We start from the raw sequence: 20024 nt of genomic DNA, 5'->3' as shown, positions 1-20024 counted from the left end.
GAGAGATAGCATGGGGAGAAATGCCAGATATAGGTGATAGGGAGGAAGGCAGCAAATCACACTGCCATGTGTGTACCTATGCAACAATCTTGCATGTTCTTCACATGTACCCCAACACCTAAACTGCAATAAAATAAATAAATGGAAAAATAAATAAATAAATAAATAAAAAGAATTAAATTCACTTAGGTTTTGAAGGAAAAAATAAAAAGAAAAAGAAAAAGAAAAAGAAAAGAAAAATAATCCTATTCTTCTGTGGTGGAAACTTGCACTCCAGGGCGAAAAGTTACCCACCTATATCATATATCAAAATGGAAAATGACATGATTTACTCATGGAAGGCTACATAAAAATGAAAAGGAAATCTTTCAAATTTACAAGACTTCTTTTTTTTTTTTTTTTTTTTTTTTTTTTTTTTTTTTTTTTTTTTTTTTTTTTTAATAGAGTCTTGCTCTGTCACGAAGGCTGGAGTGCAGTGGTGCACTCCACTGCAAGCTTTGCCTCCTGGGTTTAAGAGACTCTCCCACTTTAGCCTCCGGAGTAGCCTGGACTACAGGATGTCCCACCACTACTAGCTAATTTTTGATTATTTGTAGAAACGGGGTCTCACTATGTTACCCAGGCTGCTCTCAGACTCCTGGGCTCCCTGGATTCCAGGGATCCAAGGATCACCTTGGTCTTCCACAGTGCTGGGATTACGGACATGAGCCACCACGCCTGGCCAAGATTTCTTAATTCTAACAAGTTCCAAATTATTTCACAAATACCTAACTAATTAACTGACACTTCTTGTGGACAATAAGTCCTGCCAGCGCTAGCCTAAAAGCATATTCCTGACACGGCCCCTGGAAGGCGCCCGGCTGCGCCAGCCGAGCTGGGCTGGACCTCAGGCCGCTTTCCTGTGCAGCGAGGCCTGGCCCGGGGCACCACCCACAGTCACTACGTGGCAGCCTCACCACCCATCGCCGGCTCCAAGCCACCCATGTCTCCCACCTGGACCACAACCACGATCGCTTATTTCTGTCTCCAGCTGCGGTTCCTGTCCCTGCCCCCAGCAGTCTGTTCTCCACACAGCTACCAGAGGGATCTCTCTGAAAGTTTTACGAAAGAGTAGGATCCAACCTTCTCCCACCATGGCCCGCGAGGCCCTTCAGGCCTGGCCGCTTTCTCCCTCTCTGACTTCCTCCTCTTCCCTCTGCTTCCTTGGGCTCCCCTGTCGCTGCGACACACCCAGCCGATTGTGGCTGGGCCATTACCCTTGCCGTCCCCTCGACCAGTACCACGCCCCCACTCCATTCCTGCAGAACTCTGTCTCATCCTCAGTGGAAACGTCTGGAACCATCTTGTTTATTGTGGATCCGAAAGGGTGAGGCTGAGTGTGTGGCCTGGGTGGGTCTGGTTAGTAGTCCCCAGCAGGAATACCAAGCTGCAAGTGGGATGCCCCACCTGAGGATGGGGTCGGGCTGTGAGGGACCTCTGCACAGAGGGAGGGACTTCCTGTGGCGTCCGCAGCGGCCGAGAAGAAAGCAAACAAGGGGCTTGTTGCTTTTCACCAATCCAGTCCTGCCCTAGACCTCCTTTTGGGCAGAAGGTCACCCTGTTGGGGCGAGAGGACAGGGAGTGGCACTTCAAGATCCCCATCCAACGAGGAAGGCAATGAAGCCAGGAGGAAGCCACAGTCCTAACATGGAGGTCACTCTCCTTCCATTCCAAGACTGATAAAGGACCAGGTCCCCGCTGCTTCTGAAGGGACTGGTGCAGCGCTGCGCCAGGCTAACTGTAGCGCAGGAGAAACCCGAGGTTTCTTGGGGCGGGACAGGAATACCCTGAGCTGGAAGCCTGGAAACCTAGACTTGAGTGACAGGCTTGATTTTCTGTGCCCTTGGCAAATCTCAGAAGTCTCTTCACCTCTTTGTGCCTCGGTTTCCTTCTCCTAAAAGTGAGATGGTTTAACTAATCGCTGTTTCTCAAAGTTTGCTCCAGGCACCGCTCACTGGCTTGTTCAAACCCAGAAATGCTGACACTGAACCTCCGGGGGAGAGACTCAGGACTGGCATTTGACAGAGCTCGGTTGAGAAATCCAGTGATCTCTAGGGTGATTTCCAAGTTCCCTTCTCCAGTGTTCTACGGATTTTAAACCTTGAACATACAAAAATACGGAGAGGAAAAAAGAATCGTGGCATAATGGAATTTATGTACTATTGTTTACACTGTCATGTTACCAAATTCACAAATCTGTCATGATATTGCAGTCACTAAGGAAAAATACATACCCACAGCTCTTACAAATGATTAACTAAATGATCAGATTTTTCATTTCCCCACCAAAGCATGAGGAAATTTATCTTAACTTTAGCTGCCTTAAACCTCTCTGAGTGAAAAACATTAAAAATAACTGCAAATTACTGATGACTAATGCCTTTCAATTTGGCCTCAAGCTGAGAAATTCTGTGCAGAAATAAAGTGGTTTATAACCCCACAGGTCCGTTCTATTATAAGCTGCAGGTAGCAAATCAAGTGACTATGAACTATGCTGTGTGTGTGTGTGTGTGTGTGTGTGTGTGTGTGTGTGTGTGTGTAAAGCAATACTCAAGAGGGTATTTCAATAGGAATTTAACTACCCAGACAAAAGGCAGATGCTAACTGAGAGCGCCCAGGAATCTGGGCAATGTCAGACAGTCGCCCGAGGCCAGAGTGGCTGTCATCCCCCTCAAATGCCCACCAGCCAGGGCAGCTGCATCTGCCCTTTGCAGAAAAGCAATCTAAAGCAAGCACAGAAGAAAGCTGGAAGGAAAATAACTGAAACTCACATCGATGACCTATTTTCTGAATCCGGCTTATGAGAGATTGGATTCTCATTCCTTCCAAAACCAGCAGAACACTTCAAGCCCAGAAAATGGTGTCTTTGATGACTAGAATGTATGACACATCGTTACCAAAGGACTTTCTTTCGACCTAGGTTCCAAGAGGTGTTAGCCTCAGATGACTATTGTGGGAGGAGCCGATAAATCCACCAAATCCTTGGTGACTTTGCTTCACTATGAGGCAAGATTAAGATGATGTTAATTGGTAGTGAGCCTGATCTATTTAGTGTCTCCTACCAGGAGACAGAGCAGAATCAAAACCATTCTCATAGATCCCATTTGCATGTCATTTAACAGCTCCAATTTGATATTCTCCCAACCTTTTAAAGTTCCTTCATTCCAGATTAAATTCCTTCATTCCAAATGCTGCACAATCAAAACTAATCATCTTTTTGTGAGTCAAAGCATGTAGTCAGGGTCACTTTTGTGAACTGCAGATGTACCGGAGGAAACATCATGTTTCTGATCTGAACTACCAAGAAAAAAAAAAACCAGTGATTACTGAACAGCATTCAGCAGCATGCCCTGGGCTATGTGCAGAACAGTAGGTTAAGAGGAAAGAGGGGTCCGGGTGTGGTGGCTCATGCCTGTAATCCCAGCACTTTGGGAGGCTGAGGCGGGTGGGTCACCTGAGGTCAGGAGTTCAAGATTAGACTGGCCAAAACGGAGAAACCCTGTCTCTACTAAGAATATAAAAATTAGCAGGCCGTGGTGGCACATGCCTGTATTCCCAGCTACTAGGGGGGTGCTGAGGCCGGAGAATTGTTTGCACCTGTGAGACGGAGATTGCAGTGAGCCGGAGGTTGCAGTGAGCCGAGATCACACCACTGCACTCCACCCTAAGCAACAGAGTGAGACTCCGTCTCAAAAAAGAAGGAAAGAGGGGAAGTGAGGAACAGGAAGGTGGGGTTCCCAAGAAGCTTCTTTTCTGGCCAGCCGACATGACACATAGGCATATGTGAAATAGCTGACGCAGTGGGCGGCAAGAGCCAAATAACACTGGATTAGTTATATCCATCAATTTTGAGGAGGAGTCAGTTCAACCCAGGACCAAGACTTGAGTGGGAATGCTTCCTGGAGCAGATAAATCAATGTACAGTTTTGAATGAAGAAGTGAAAAGGATTAGTATAGATGAGGCAGGAGAGAAATCCAGAGCCAAGAAACAGCACACAGAGAACGCCAATATGGAGAAGGTGGTTTAGAGGACAGCGATCTTACTGCCACTGGTCAATAATGGCCTTTGTGTTTCCACTTACTGTCATAAGAATCTTAAGAATGCGGATAATGTGTTCTATGTTCCTATATTTCCTACAGTATTTGCACATAATAATTGCTCATATTACAGCTAGTAGAATCATGAAATCCTACAGTTAGACTGAACTTATCATCCCATCTATTTGTGGGATAAATTAATGAACAAATGAGGTTATTAAAATGAAATAGGTTATTAAAAAGACCAGCCTGGTTCCAGTAGAAGAATTATAAAAATAGTCAAGAGACGAAGTTGAATTTGTATCCAAGAATCAGTCAAGGGCAGAGCTTTCAGGCAGCCTGAGGGTTGGAATTTTACCCCAGAGGTGGCGGTGCCACACCAGGCTCTTAAACAGTGGAGTCACATAGGACATTTTCTTTGCGAAAGATTGTCTTGGCAGATTTTTGCAGGAAAAGGCAGAACAAAAGGCCAGCAGGATCCCATTGCAACAAGGAGTTAAAGGCTATACAGCCTGGAAGGTGACCGACAGCCTGCCCAGGCCCAAGGGAAAAAAATACCAGATGCCCCAGCAAAGGAGAATGGGCTAGCCTGTCTTTACCAGGGATTTGCCCCAGGTCCTTCCAGGCACTAGGCCCCAGTGCTTTATCCTCATTTCCTTTCCGACAGCCCCATCCCTCCACCTCAACCCCGACAGTACTTATTAACTCAAAATGGACCATTTGAAGGAAGGGACAGGCTCTTGCAAATGAACCGAGTGCCTGGTCTGCTCCGGATAAGTGTTTCCTCTAAGAAAGGAATTATAATGCATTCCTAGCATGAGTGCAGCAGCAATAGCCTGACAGCTATTTGCATAATTTCTCTTCTGTAACAGACTTCAAAAATAACAATAGATAAACTAGATAGAATCTATTCACTTTAATTTGCTTGAGTTGCTACCTTTAATGAAGCTAAAGTACCATAAATATTTTAAATCTATTAATTATGTTGTGTATCATTTGTTCTCTCCAATGAGACATTTTGGGGAATAGACATTTAACTTGTGTTACTATAGAATCACCACTTTATTCTGGGATGTCCACTTGTTTTGAATGTACTGTTAAGGTTGGAAGATAGCTTGTTTAGAAAGTTCATCTAAGAGTAGCAGAAAAATGCTAACTGATGTAAGAATAAAATATACATACATACATCAAGGCAGGAATGACTCAAGAACCCAGAAGTGACCAGCCTGGGCAACACAGCAAAACTCTGTCTCTACAAAAAAGAAATAAAATAAATTAGCCAGGCATGATGGCACGTGCCTGTAGTCCCAGCTGCTTGGGAGGCTGAGGTGGGAGGATCATTTGAGCCCTGGAGTTCAAGGCTGCAGTGAGCTATCACCACTTCACTGTACTTTTGCCTGTGTGACAAAGTGAGACTCCATCTCAAAAATAAAAATTTTTGGAGTTCAAGACCAGCCTGACCAACATGGTAAAACCCAGAAGCAAAAGAACCTCATGGACGACTTTTGCAAGTGCTGAAACCACTACATTGCGGCAAAAGGACAGGAACCATGTCTACCAGGTCCACCAGTATACTTCCCATGCCTAACACGGGCTTGGCATGTGGCTACACAATGTTGAAATAAATGACCTATTGGATGGATGAATGAATGAATGAATGAATGGGATTTCTTTACATGACAAAGGCAATTAATATACCTAAGAAATATAGGCATAAAATTAATTTTTCCAAAGAGCTAAGAAGAGCAATAATTTCTTGATTGTGTTCATTCATAAGCACATGTGCCCACAGGTGTGCATGGGCATACATACATACCCTTCAAGTAAAAACACCTTCAGAGGGAACTACATTGAAAAGAAAGACTTTTAAGTCTTAAATTCTTTATTATAGCAGAAACAGTTCAAACCAGCAAACCATTTAATAGCACTAAAATGAACACAGGTTAACCTCTCAGTTTTCTTCATCCATTTATAGAGTGCTAGGCACTATACTTGATGGCCGATGAATTGCAAAGAAAGCCAAAAAATACCTAACTTTTGAGTGTCTTCCCCTGGATAATTTTTCCAAAGAACATCCTACTCAGTTTTACTCTAAACAGTACAGACACCATGACTCACACCTGTAATCCCAGCACTTTGGGAGGCCAAGGTGCGCAGATCACAAGGTCAGGAGTTCAAGACCAACCTGACCAACATGGTGAAACCCCATCTCTACTAAAAATACAAAAATTAGCTGGGCATGGTGGTTGGTGTCTGTAATCCCAGCTACTCAGGAGGCCGAGGCAGGAGAATCGCCTTAACCCGGGAGGTGGAAGTTGCAGTGAGCTGAGGTTGTGCCACTGTACCCCAGCCTGGGTGACAAAGTGAGACTCTATCTCAAAAAAAAAAAAAAAAAAGTTTTCTCTAAACAGATGAATTTTTGGCAGAACCAAATAATCCATTTTCTGCTCCATTTCAATATCCACATTTTCATTTCATGGGTTTTATCCCTCAATTCCAAATGACATTCTAAGTCAAATAAGAACTTAACCAAAGTCATCAGCTAATACTTAAAAAAAAAAAAAAAAAAATCCTAATGGTAAAAAGAGAATCCCTGGGTATTAAGTCTGCCCGGAAAAACAGGGCAAACAGTGTGTCCAGTAACAGATTTTAAAAATTCGCGGATCTGGAGTTCGCCTGCTTTACCCGTCTCCGCAGCTCCCCCACCCTGCACGCACGCGCACGTGCGCGCGCATACACACACACACACATACGGCACACACACAAATCCCTGGGGGTTGTCCCTATACGTCTATACTTCTCTCTGCATAAAGTTCCATCTTCTTTCATCCTGAATATGGTGAAACTACTATGATTTGCCATATTACCTCCCTAATCATATTTTAGAAAATGTCATGCCGAAGTCTTTGGTATTAGTAATTTTAAATCAATCCTTCCAAAATACACTATAATCAAAGCACAGTGTGATTCATCCTCTCAACATCTATTGGCTTTGGGAGGCCAAGGTGGGAGGATTGCTTGAGCCCAGTTCAAGACCAGCCTGGGCAATACAGTGAGACCCTACTCTATAAAAATAAAAGATAAAAAAATTATCCAGGCATGGTGGTGTGCACCTGTAGTCGCAGCTACTCAGGAGGCTGAGGTGTGAGGATGGCTTGAGTTCAGGAGCTTGAGGAAACAGTGAGCTATGATCTTGCCACTGCATGCCAGCCTGGACAACAGAGATACTGTTTCTACAAAAAACAAACAAGATAAACAAAAACATTCCGTGGTACCTATGGTGTGTCAGGTCCTGGTGGAATAAAGTAGCCTCTTTATCCCTGTGGGGCTCAGAGCAGGAGTTTTACACAAGGGAAGTGCAAGGTGCTATAGGAGCCCATGACAGGAAATCCAGCCTCTGAGGTGGTTCTCCAATGTGGATGCACATTGGAATCACCTGAAGAGATTTACAAATACGGATTCCTGGTCCCATCTCTCCCTGGAGATTCTGGAGTATGGCTCTGAGCACCAGCAGTTTTTAAGCTTCCCAATGAAGCAAAAAAGTTTGTGAATCATTGCTCTAGGGGAGTGGTTCTCAAACTTTCATATTCATCAGAATCTTCTGGAGGGCTTTGTAAAACCGACTGCTGGACTCCATATCCAGAGTTTCTGACCCTGCTGGTGGAGAAGAACCCCAGAATGTGCATCTCTAGCAAGTTCCCAGGTGATGCTGGACCATCCTTTGAGAAACACTGCTCCAGAAGGTCTACTGAGTAAATGAGCTGAAGGGATAGGGAACAGGGAGAGTGTTTTCAGCAGAGGGAAGCACTGGGTAAAGCCCAAAGCAGAGACAGTACCTAGGCAAGCAAACATTCCTGGAACAGAAAGATCTGTGGCATGGCCAGAGGTTAGGGAGCAGGGAGAGAGTCACACAGGGTGAGGCCAATGATAGGTGAACACAAACCCTGGTCTGCCACCTGTGATTCTGAGAAAAAAATGACTCCACAAAGCAAAAGAGGCTGCTTCTCTTCACAAGGATTAGCCACAGCAGTACTGTCCAATCAGTAGGTTTCTTAACTCTCAGATTATGAAAAATCCATGCTAACTTATTATTAAAAAGTAATAACACTGGCCGGACATGGTGGCTCACGCCTGTAATCCCAGCACTTTGGGAGGCCGAGGTGGGTGGATCACCTGAGGTCAGGGGTTTGAGACCAGCTTGGCCAACATTGTGAAACCCCGTCTCTACTAAAAATACAAAAAATTGACTGGGTGTAGTGGCAGGTGCCTATAACCCCAGCAACTCAGGAGGCTGAGGGAGGAAAATCACTTGAACTCGAGGTGGAGGTTGCAGTGAGCCGAGATTGCGCGATTGCACTCCAGCCTGAGCAGCAAGAGTGAGACTCCATGTCAAAAAAAAAAAAAGGTAATAACAGTCTATGCAGGATTAGCATTTTATAGCTTTCATGACACTTCTGTGAGTGTTATCTCATCCAAGTCTTAAATCCTGGAATGCAAAAAGGGCTGGCACTCCTGCCTTCATTTTGCCAGGTCTAGAACCCCATTATCAGCCTTCTGGTCTGGTCATCTTCTACTATAGCTCATTACCCTCCAACTGTGACTTCTACCCACAAATAGAAAAGTCCAGTCCTACATGCACACAAATGTTCATTGCAGCACAGTTTACAATAGCAAAGACCTGGAACCAACCCAAATGCCCATCGATGATAAACTGGACAGGGAAAATGTGGCACATATACACCATGGAATATTATGCAGCCATCAAAAATGATGAGTTCGTGTCCTTTGTAGGGACATGGATGAACCTGGAAACCATCATTCTCAGCAAACTGACACAGGAGCAGAAAATCAAACACCGCATGTTCTCACTCATAGGCGGGTGTTGAACAATGAGAACACATGGACACAGGGAGGGAAGCACTACACACTGGGGTCTGTTGTGGGGAAATAGTGGATGGACAGTGAGGGGTGGGGAGTTGGGGAGAGATAGCATAGGGAGAAATGCCAGATATAGGTGATGGGGAGGAAAGCAGCAAATCACACTACCATGTGTGTACCTATGCAACAATCTTGCATGTTCTTCACATGTACCCCAAAACCTAAAATGCAATAAAAACAAACAAAAAAATAAAAAAGAAAAAAGAAAGAAAACTCCAGTCCTCTAGAAAATTCTCATCAGGCCGGGCGCGGTGGCTCAAGCCTGTAATCCCAGCACTTTGGGAGGCCGAGGCGGGTGGATCACGAGGTCAAGAGATCGAGACCATCCTGGTCAACATGGTGAAACCCCGTCTCTACTAAAACTACAAAAAAATTAGCTGGGCATGGTGGCACGTGCCTGTAATCCCAGCTACTCAGGAGGCTGAGGCAGGAGAATTGCCTGAACCCAGGAGGCGGAGATTGCGGTGAGCCGAGATCGTGCCATTGCACTCCAGCCTGGGTAACAAGAGCGAAACTCCATCTCAAAAAAAAAAAAAAAAGAAAATTCTCATCAAAGTGCTGAGAAAAATACAGAAGAAACCAGCTCTCCACATAGATGGTAACATACACACCTGCCCGTAACATTTATACATGTGTCACTAGAGACTGTTCCAGAAGGCCCTGGCTATGTTTAGACAACTATTTGACTCTCCAGAAATTCAGTCCAAAGGCCAGACATGGTGGCTTATGCCTGTAATCCTGGTACCTTGCGAGGCCAAGATGGGAGGATTGCTTAATGTCAAGAGTTCAAGACCAGCCTGAGCAACATAGTGAAATCCACTCCCCAGTCTCTATAAATTTTAAAATTAGCTCATATGGTGGCATGTGCTTGTAGTCTCAGCTATTCAGGAGGCTAAAGCGGGAGAATCCCTTGAACCCAGAAGGCTGCAATGAGCCATGATCTCACCACTGCACTCCAGCCTGGGTGACAGAGTGAGACCCTGTCTCAAAAAAAAAAAAAAAAAAATTCAGTCAGAGCATAAACTTGATTTGGAAGAGAACTTAGTGTTAGGTATTTGTTACTATATTCGTAGACACTAGTCCTGAAATTTGAGTAGCTGCCATGGGGGGGAAGTAACGTCTGGGTTTGGCTCTACCATAAGCCAACAGGCTAGGCAAACTATGGATAACTTAGAGACCACGCAAGTATAACGAGCAATTCAGGAATTTTTTTTCAGTCAAAATTAACACTCTTCAGCAAAGACAGGCTACTATTTTAACTTTCACATTCTTTTTAAATTCAACAATGTGTTGTGTCTTTTTCTCTGATTATAAAGTAATACATGTTTGTAGGTGTCATGTAGGAAAATACAGACAGGACACAAATCAAAATCACCCCTAATCCCCAGGCTAATCACTTTCAACATTTTGGTGTCCTTCCTTCAGACTTAAAATGCATGTGGGTAGGTTCAAGAGTGTCTATGTGTGGGTGTTCATCTTTTACCAGTGTTGACTATTTACTATTCATATTTAGTATTTTAAAAAATCTTACATACGTAGGTTTTAACATCATTTAACTATAATCGTGATTCTTAAAAGGGAATATGTTCACTCTCAGGGTATCAGAATCACCTAGGGAGGTGTTTTAAAAATTAAACCTTCCTTCCAAAGCTACAATCCTCCTCCACCCACCCTTACATTAAGACTTCTTGGTGGCCTAGGGCTTGTACAGACATATGAGAACTGCTAGTCTGCATGTGGCTGTTACCATTCCTCTTTCCCTTACACAGGCACACCAAATTAGTTAACTGATGCCCCATAAACATTGTGTTGTTTCCAAATTCTCCTTATTTAAGAACCACTACAATCAACATCTTAACATACCTTTAACTTCAAGCTGTACCCTAACGGCTTGAAGTTAAAGTCCTGGATATAGATTTGCTAGACAAAAGGATTTGAATATTTTTAAGGCTTACAAATAACTTTTGGGAAAAGATGTAGCACAGAATGGAGAATGATCAAAATATATAAAAACCTTTGAATATACTAAGACTATTTCTTACAATGAATGAGCAGTTTTCAATCACTGGTTCTCCTAGATAAGAGACAACCATGGCCTTTCTCTTCCTTACTTAGGTGTCAAACATGCGGGTTCCAGGCACATGCAATCCCCAAGGAAACTCTTCTATCAACCTGCATTGCAGCTGCAGAGATGCTATGCTATGCCATGCCAGCTCAGCAAACCAATTAATTAGCCTTCTTAATTTTCCTAAGTACCTCTGGCACTCTCTAACTGCCTATCCAGTCCCTTCAAGAGGAAGCCTCCAGCTTCCTTTTCTTTCCAAGTCAGGATAGAAACACTAAGTATGATGACATGCACGTCTGCACATCCAGGCCCACACCTGTTATTTTTCAATGGGGAAAGGTTTCCTTGGCAACCATCTGCACCACTGCCCCAACGCCTCCTGCTCAGTAAGCCCTGATATTAGCAGGAATAAGACTTCTTTATCAGGATCCCTAGTTTACTAATCCCCCCCAGCCCCAGAATATTTCTCCATGCAGGCAGGGATGGTGGCTGTCTATTTACCATCCACTGTTGATCTTCTAGTGCTTGACAATAGTTTTCAAAACATGTTTGCTAAATGAATAGATAAGATTTAGCAACCTACCTTTTATATGGAAGACTTGTGAAATTCATAAGCACTTTGGATATTTAAAAACAAACTTGACAAAACAGTTTGCAAATAGCCATATGGTGGTTTCCTCACAAACGCTGTTAAGAATGAAAATATCCTAGTTCCTCTGATTTGATTACAGGTATTGATCGACTTACCACCTATGCAACTTACGACCATTCGACTTTACGACCACAATCGCTAGCCACAACTGCTCCGCGTCTGGCAGCACAAACGTTGCCCAGCTGGGCGTACGACAGTGCGGAGCAGCTTCCGGCAGCACTACCATCTCTGCTTGCACCATTTCAACTGTACATATAGCCTACTCAACTTACGACCAAATCGTGTTACGACTGGTCCGCAGTCCCAACCGTGGTCGTAAGTCGAGCACTAGCTGTAGATGAGTCAACAATGCACCATTAGAAGTAATTTGTAAGAACTGAATGTAGAGTAGATGTGCTATTTCCACAAGTAGGTTACAAAGTGGTGACTGAGTTGCTGAGTACAGTCAGATAGGTTGTGCACTGCCTAAATTTACCTAGCCAAGGAGAGACGCAGAAGCTATAATCTAGCCCATGCTCTGTTCACCAACATATGTGCCCTAGTGTGGGGCTTCATCCGCCCAGAAAAAAGGGCAATTTTTTCTAATGATCACAAAGGCACGTTTGCTCCCCAAGTTGTACAGCTTTCTGCAGTTCACACAGTGGCACTGGACGAGTCCTCTGTATTTTGTTTATTCATATTCCTCAGCCAAATGTAGCAAAATTTTTAAATATACAAGACACTCCAGCAGGAAACATTAAATGGACTGAATGAATACACTGTTAGTTGATAACTATATTAAGACTACTGTGAGGGGGAAAAGTCCCAGGATGATGTGGGAACAGATAACATTTTAGCAATGGAAGAGAATTCAGAGAACATGTCCTCATTTAATAAGAAAAAGAGGCTCAACGAGGTCATATAGATTACTGGACTCTTAAAATAGCACTCTTAGGCCAAATCAGATATAAATTTAATTTTGCATTTAATCTAGGCCCTAAACTGCCCCTCACACCCTGCAGGAACTACTTTTAGATACCTGGCTAAGCAAGTCTAACAACAAATGAGCAGCTTTGCAATTTGAATGAGACTGAATTCTGACTGAGTCGTGTTATACTGCATGGAATGATTTTCCCTATCTTTTAGCATCAAGATTTTTTCCCTAAGTTTCAAAATTAACTCTGATAAAAAAGACATAAATCAACCTTTTATAAGATCTAATAGCTGTCAGAGTGTTCTTTCTCCGGCAGGAGTTCTAATTCTTTTTTTGAAAACGAGATTAATCATCAAAGCAACTTATAGTATAAGATTAAAATTTATCATTTATATTATATTAAATTTATATTACTTGCCACTTCTATCAACTCTAAAGTGGTAATTTTCTGTACTGAATTATTTATAATCTCTTGTAATCAGATACCTGATAAACTTTTAAACATTTATATATCCACCTAATTCAAAGATGGCAAGTGAACTAATACTGAAAATGGAAAATCTGTCTGTCAGAATCTAGAGGCCTATAGAATTTATGGTAGGTCTATTTGCCTATCTACTAATGCATACCCCTACATATATACCTTATTGCTGCATAATTATACTTGATTATTATTAAATGAATGATGAATAAATGTAATAAACATTGGAAATTAAGATGGCAAGTCAGATAATGTCCACAATAGTGGAGAAAGTAACAAATTTCCACAATATTGGGGTCTCTATGAATTTTAAGGCATTGTTATTGTTATGTTTAATTATCACCATTTCTCTATAAAACCCTTGACAACATTAGATTTCTCCTACAATATTAAGACTCATAATACAAGCACATTTTAATCTGGTATTGACCAAAAGGTTTCCTAATCAAGACACAAGCTATGAAAAGAGAGAATTAAATTTGCTTCTTTAAAATGCCAAAAGAAGATACTTTCTGTAGTAGTTAACTGCTATTCCTCTGTATTTGTTTCCTATTGCTGTTGTAAGTTAACACAAATTTTATAGCTTAAAACAACACAAATTTATTACCTTACAATTCTGACTCAGACATCTGAAACAGGTCTTACTGTACGAAATTCAAGGAGTTAGCAGGGCTGCATTCCTTCCAGAGGATTTAATGGAGAACCTGTTTCTTTGACTTTTCCAGTTTGTAGAGGCTGCCTATATTCCTTGGCTTCTGGCCCCTTCTCCACCTTCAAAGCCAGCAGTACAGCATCTTCAAACTTCTCTCTAACTCTGAGCCCTGACTCTCCAGCTTTCCTCTTTCACTTACAAGGCCCCTTGTGATTACCTAGAGCCTACCCAGATAATCCAGGGTAACTTCTCCATCTCAAGATCCTTAATTTAATCACATCTATAAAGTCTTTTTTGCCACGTAAGGTAACAAAGATTCCAGGGATGAGGACATGGACATCTTTCAAGGCCATCATTCTGCCAACCACATCTTCTGAAACTGGCGTTCAGCATTGTGTAACAACCTGAAGAGGTAGCATAGGAGAGGCAGATGGAACACATCTGGGGAGGGAGGGAGGGAGACCAGTATTTGAATCCTGGCTTTGGCTACTTTCTAACTATGTGACCTTAGCCAATGTACTCAAACCCCCTGAGCCTCAGTTTTTTCACCTCTAAAGTGGGACCACAGTGCCTACTTCATTTTGTTGTTGTAAGGATTACAGGGGAGAACAAACATAAATCCACAGTAGGTGTTGAACAAACATGAGTCAGTTCCCTTCACCTGCCCGTTACATGGGTACTGTAGCATTAATGCCAACTACATGCTGATTTTCACTATATTGACATGAGGTTAAATACTACTGAATTCAGTGAAGAGAGGATTTCTGTGGCCCAGAATGTTAAAGACAGATAGTAGACTAGTGCCCTTTCTTTGTCAGCCAACACCATTAAACATTAGCAGGGCTGCTTCAGTCACTTAAAAGGCAACCTGATTCAAGACAACACAAAGGATTTCTCTTTATCTCTGATTCTCAGTTACCTCTCAGGTGCGATACTTATAGCCAGGAGCTACCAAATCATGCCTGAAGTCTAAAGAAAATGATACGTTATGCTGGAATGCATATTAAAGGACAATGCCAAGTTTTTAACTCCAAATAATTGTTAAACTTTTTAAAAATTTGAAGTTACAGATGCATGAAATGTGTTGCCAAACCTGACTGAAGAAAAAACAGATAATTATTCAAATGTCATCAATTGGGATTTCATGGAAATAGCATGAGATCTGGAGTTAAATGATTTTGATAGCAGGAGACCCATACCAGTCCTTGCTGTGTGATCTCAGGTGGTTCACGTCACCTTTCTGGGCCTTAGCTGTAAACTTACAGGGTTACACAGGGATTACACAAGATTATAGACGTGAAAGCACTGTATCAGTATAGGATAATATTATTTCTTCCTCATTCAACAAACATTTATTTTGTCTTTACTCTGTGGTAGATGCTGAAATTAAAAGAGAATAAAGAGTAAGACGTTACTTACCCTTAAGGCACTCTCAAGCTAATAGGGAAAGGGACAGAAACATACTATATTTATAAAATAGCTCTAATTGTGTTACTTTCAAAAGCATAATTTACTCAGAGTGAAATGTTCAGATCTTACATATACCATTCAATCTAATTTTGTCAAATGCGTATGAAGAGGCAAACTATTTTCACCACTCCAGGAAAGTCCCCTGTTTCCATTCCCAGTCAAGTCCCACTACCCTCGGAAGAAGCCACTAATCTGATTTCTAGCACCATAGATTAATTTTACCAGTTTAAAAGTTCCGTAAATGGAGTCATGCAGTATGCAGGGGTCTTTTGTTTTTATTTTTGTTTTAATTGAGACAGGGCCTCATTCCTGTCACCCAGGCTGGCGTACAGTGGGTCAATCATGGCTCACTGAAGCATATTTTGATATGGATCCATGTTGTCATATTTAGAGCAGTTATGTTGTGGTTGTTGTTTGTTTTGCTAAGTAGTATTCCTTTTATGGATCTGTCACAGCTTATTCATTCTCCTGGTCATGGACATCTGAGTTGTTCCACTTTGGGGCTATTATGAATAAAGCTACTATGAATAGTCTTGCACAAAGATTTTTTCCTGTGTGGGCAAATGTTTTCTTTCTCTCACGTGCAATACCTTGGAATAGAATCGATGAAATTGATAGGATCTCCTTTCATCTTTAATTTAAACTCTATGCTCTTTTCTATAAGTTTGAAATGTTACAATTTAACATAATTTTGGAATATTTATTTTTAAAAACTATTTTGTATTGTGAAAGCAAATTCTATTTGAGATGGAAATAACCCCAAGACCATTTTTTTTTTTTTACATTGCAAGTAAAATTCCCTTTTCAAGGATAAAAGTAGGGGGCAGGGAGAAAATCTATAAAACAAAGTCATTTGGAGAAAGCTGTAGTGGTTCCTGGAAAACACACATTGTTCACCTGACCACCGTATCCAGCAGCTAAGGAAGTCCCCTGTTCAAAAGAGCTTTCTCAGGCTTCTTCATTCGCAGTCACGTCTCCATGCTGCAAGATCTTTCTTCGATATTAACCTTGTCTGTTTTTCTCCCTTTATAACTCCACTGCCTAGTACCACAATGTCTGGCACACCAGAAGTACTCAGCAAAATTTTGGTGAATAAATGAAGGAATAAACAGTGGGTTAGGCAAAACAAGGAGCAGGAACTAAACAATACGTGAGCTGTTTTACTACCTTGGTTTTGCCATTAAGTAGCAATTATAGTTCAAGTCTCAAATCACATTCTCTGACATTCTGAACAGGGATAGAGGTATAAACATCACCACGGTGTCTCTTTTCCAGTCTTATATGCCTACGCCGATGTCCCAAGCCACCCTTAGATTCCAATTCCACCCTCATTCTCCCTAGGAGCACGTGGAACACTGGTTGAGGATCACTGTGGCAGTGAGCCCTTGTGTTTGAGAGGAGAATGTTGTGTCCCTCAAATTCAGAAGCCCTGCTCTAAACTCATCATTTTGTGGATTATAAAGGGAGAGTATAAGGAACACCACCAAAGCAATGTCTTGATGCACAACAATGGTTCCCGCCATTTCCAGAGAAAGACTCATTTTTCAAAGCCAAATACTTTATGCTTTTTTCTCACCTCTCCTCCTACAGAGGCTGTACTTTCACTATCTGGTATTGAAAAACATACAGCACAAGCTACTGTGAATTAAGTAGTACTTTAAAATGAACTTCTGTTTCATTCTCTACAGACACCAGAACATGGGCTATGTCTGTTTTACTTCAGTCATAACTCATTGTGGAGGGATTCATGGATGTGTTTCTCGTTTGACATATTGTCATGGCTTGGGCACTGAGTTCCGTGGGTGGGAAGTGCAGGAATCAATTTCCTCACTGTAAGAGAGAAGTGAAGAGGTGGACACAAGGAACTCTGAATCAGAGTTCACTATGAATCACTATGATCAGAGTTCCCTATGAATCACAGAGATCATTATGAATGGAGAAATGGAGCTCTCTGATTGACCAGGTCTGAGTCAAATCCTCCTCCCATAAGGGCAGGGGCTGCCCTGCTCAAGCCATAGGAATGGGCTCCTCATAGGAAATGGGACTTCTACTCCCAGACAAAAGGAAAGGAGATGATTTTATGCAAGTAGTTCATTAAGACTTATAGCATGGCCAGCTGTGGTGGCTTACACCTGTCATCCCAGCATTTTTGGAGGCCGAGGCAGGTGGATCACTTGAGGTCAGGAGTTTGAGACCAGCCTGGCCAACATGGTGAAACCCCATCTCTACTAAAAATACAAAACGTTTCCCAGATGTGGTGGCATGTACTTGTAATCCCAGCTACTTGGGGGGCTGAGGCAGGAGGATCACTTGAGCCCTGCGGGGAAGAGGTTGCAGTAAGCCAAGATCACGCCACTGCACTCCAGCCTGGGCTATAGAGCAAGACTCTGTCCAAAAAAAAAAAAAAAAGTAGTATTTGCAGAGAGAGTAAAACATTGTTTGCAGAGAGAATAAAACAATAGGAAAGCATTCAGAAGTACAGAGCAAGTTCTGAGGAGTTTCGTTTTCTATACCTGAGCCCCAAAGCCAAGAAAGCCCTGATGCCACTTGCCAAGGCATCTATTAACTCTGCATATTCTGATACAAATAATATACCAGATACAAAGAAAACTAAGAATGATTTTGTTGAAAATGTAAAATTTTAAATATTGTATAGATTGCTTTAAGTAGAGGAGAAATCTATTACTTAAGAGGAGTTTAATGTAAAAACTAAACTTCAGTTAGTGCATTTAAATACAACGTACAGACCAGTGAGACCCTGGAGAGGCAAAGGGAAGAGGGAAAAGAAGCCAACAGAGCATGTTGTAGAAATTTTTTGTATTCTCACCACTGCAGGAAGGAGGAGAGGTAGGAACACAAAGTATAATCAAGTAGAACAAGGTCTCCAGGAAAGGTTAAGCTAACTAGATGAATTCCTCTCTGTTTTCCTGGCAATAAGGCAGCACTTTATGATGATATTTTAATGAGGAAAAAATACAGAAATGACGAAAATGATGTTTAGGATAGGGACAACATTTAATTCAGCAATAAAAATGTAAATATATATATTATTACTTTTTTTCTTTTTTAAAAAATATCTTTCCAGTGCAGGACTAACTCCTAAGCAATATGCCCAGAATCAGCCAAACAATAAATATATTTTATAACTCTTTTAAAATGTCACATCTTCCCCTTACGACCTTATTTTTGTCCCATAGCTCAAAACTTTTATCAATCCTGTCTAGGCCTCCCCTCAAGGAGGAACTCATGAGCCCAGTGATTCTCAGCTCTGACTGTACATTGGAATCACCACAGAAGCTTTCAGAATCACAAGGCCTGGCTTCACCCGCAGCAATTCTTATTTAATTGGGCCAGAGTGGGGCCCAGGCACCTGTCCACAATGGCTGTTTTTATTGATAGCAACAACAGTATCCTGATTATACAGAAATAATTTTAGGTAAGTCATTCATTAAGACTTACAGCATGTTTACTATTATTTACTATGCAGTTAATGGGCCAGATGCTTAGAGCCGGGAGCTGCCGCTATATATGAATAGATTAGAGAAAAACATTCAGCATCATACATTTTATGCTATTAGCACAACCTGAAAGACAGTACACCATTGGTGGCACATTACAAATTCTTGCAATGAAATCTGCTGCTGCCACCAGATGCCAGGGTGGGGAATAAGAGTGATCCAGTGCAACTGATGTGCTTTTGTAAACAGAGGAGAGTTAAGGGTCCATTGGACCTTTTCCAGGTTAAATCTATTGTAGGGCAGTAGGAGAGCAATTGGCTGGAAGTTGGGAGGCTTGGGTTCCAGTCCTGGCTATCAGCCGAGTCATCTCAGGGAAGTCACTTGAATTACTATTAGTTTCTAAGGAGAGAGTTACTATTAATTTCTTCAGGGAGAGGATGATTACTTTTTTTTTAATTGGATTAATTTTGAAGGACAAATTAAAAGCTCAAAATTAGCACAGAACATGAAGAACATTCCAGAGAGAAGGAATTCTAAGTGGCAAAAGAAAGAAGTTTAAAATGGCATGGCATGCTCAGGGAACCTTAAGTATTTTAGAATAGCTGGTGCATAAATATCAAGAAGCAGAAGCAGGCATGTGGGACAGAGACCTGACTGTGAGGCCGTGTGTGCCATGCTGGGAAGCTTCGGCTCTATTCAGCATAGGCAACTGGAGAGTCATTAAAGAGTTTCATCATAAAGATGAAATCAGGCTGGACACGGTGGCTCATGCCTATAATCCCAGCACTTTGGGAGGCTGAGGCGGGTGGATCCTTTGAGCAGGCCTTAGGAGGAGTTTAACGTAAAAACAGTTCAAGACCAGACTGGCCAACACGGTGAAATCCCGCCTCTACTAAAAGTACAAAAATTAGCCAGGTGTGGTGGTGTTTACCTGTAATCCCAGCTACTTGGGAGGCTGAGGCATGAGAATCGCTTGACCCTGGGAGGCAGAGGTTGCAGTGAGCCGAGATCACGCCACTGCACTCCAGCCTGGGTGACAAAGCGAGACTTCATCTCAAAAAAAAGGGCTCAATCAGACAACCACTTACGCAGTTTAGAAAGATCACTGTGGCATCACAGGGAAAAGGGGAGTGGTGGGCTGGAAGTGAAGGAAAGGGGATAATGCCAACATGGCAGGAAAAATTCTCATTAGGAGGCTACTGTAGGCACTTCACCCTCTGGGGCTCAATGTCCTCATTATAAAATGACAAGGGTATTAGGAACTGTGTATAAGTGATGAAAACATGTCTTACACCAGCTTTTTTTTTTTTTTTTTTTT

The 20024-nt window shown here is 42.1% G+C and overlaps 1 protein-coding gene across 1 annotated transcript in view; it reads right to left on the bottom strand.

The window, feature by feature from the left end:
• Positions 1-2966, bottom strand: part of MYO3B (myosin IIIB) — a 491163-nt gene extending 488197 nt beyond the window's left edge. Inside the window, exon 1 of the mRNA XM_037741885.1 lies at positions 2811-2966. Within this exon, the coding sequence (XP_037597813.1) occupies positions 2811-2812 (2 nt within the window). The 5' untranslated portion in view covers positions 2813-2966. The remainder of the gene's footprint in view (positions 1-2810) is intronic.
• Positions 2967-20024: the final 17058 nt, after the last annotated feature.

This window comes from Cebus imitator, unplaced genomic scaffold (assembly GCF_001604975.1).
Source record: "Cebus imitator isolate Cc_AM_T3 unplaced genomic scaffold, Cebus_imitator-1.0 Scaffold110, whole genome shotgun sequence".
In the NCBI taxonomy this organism is placed as follows: Eukaryota; Metazoa; Chordata; class Mammalia; order Primates; family Cebidae; genus Cebus; species Cebus imitator.
Note: the sequence above shows the minus strand (reverse complement) of the source record. Positions and strands in the feature narration are given on the sequence as shown.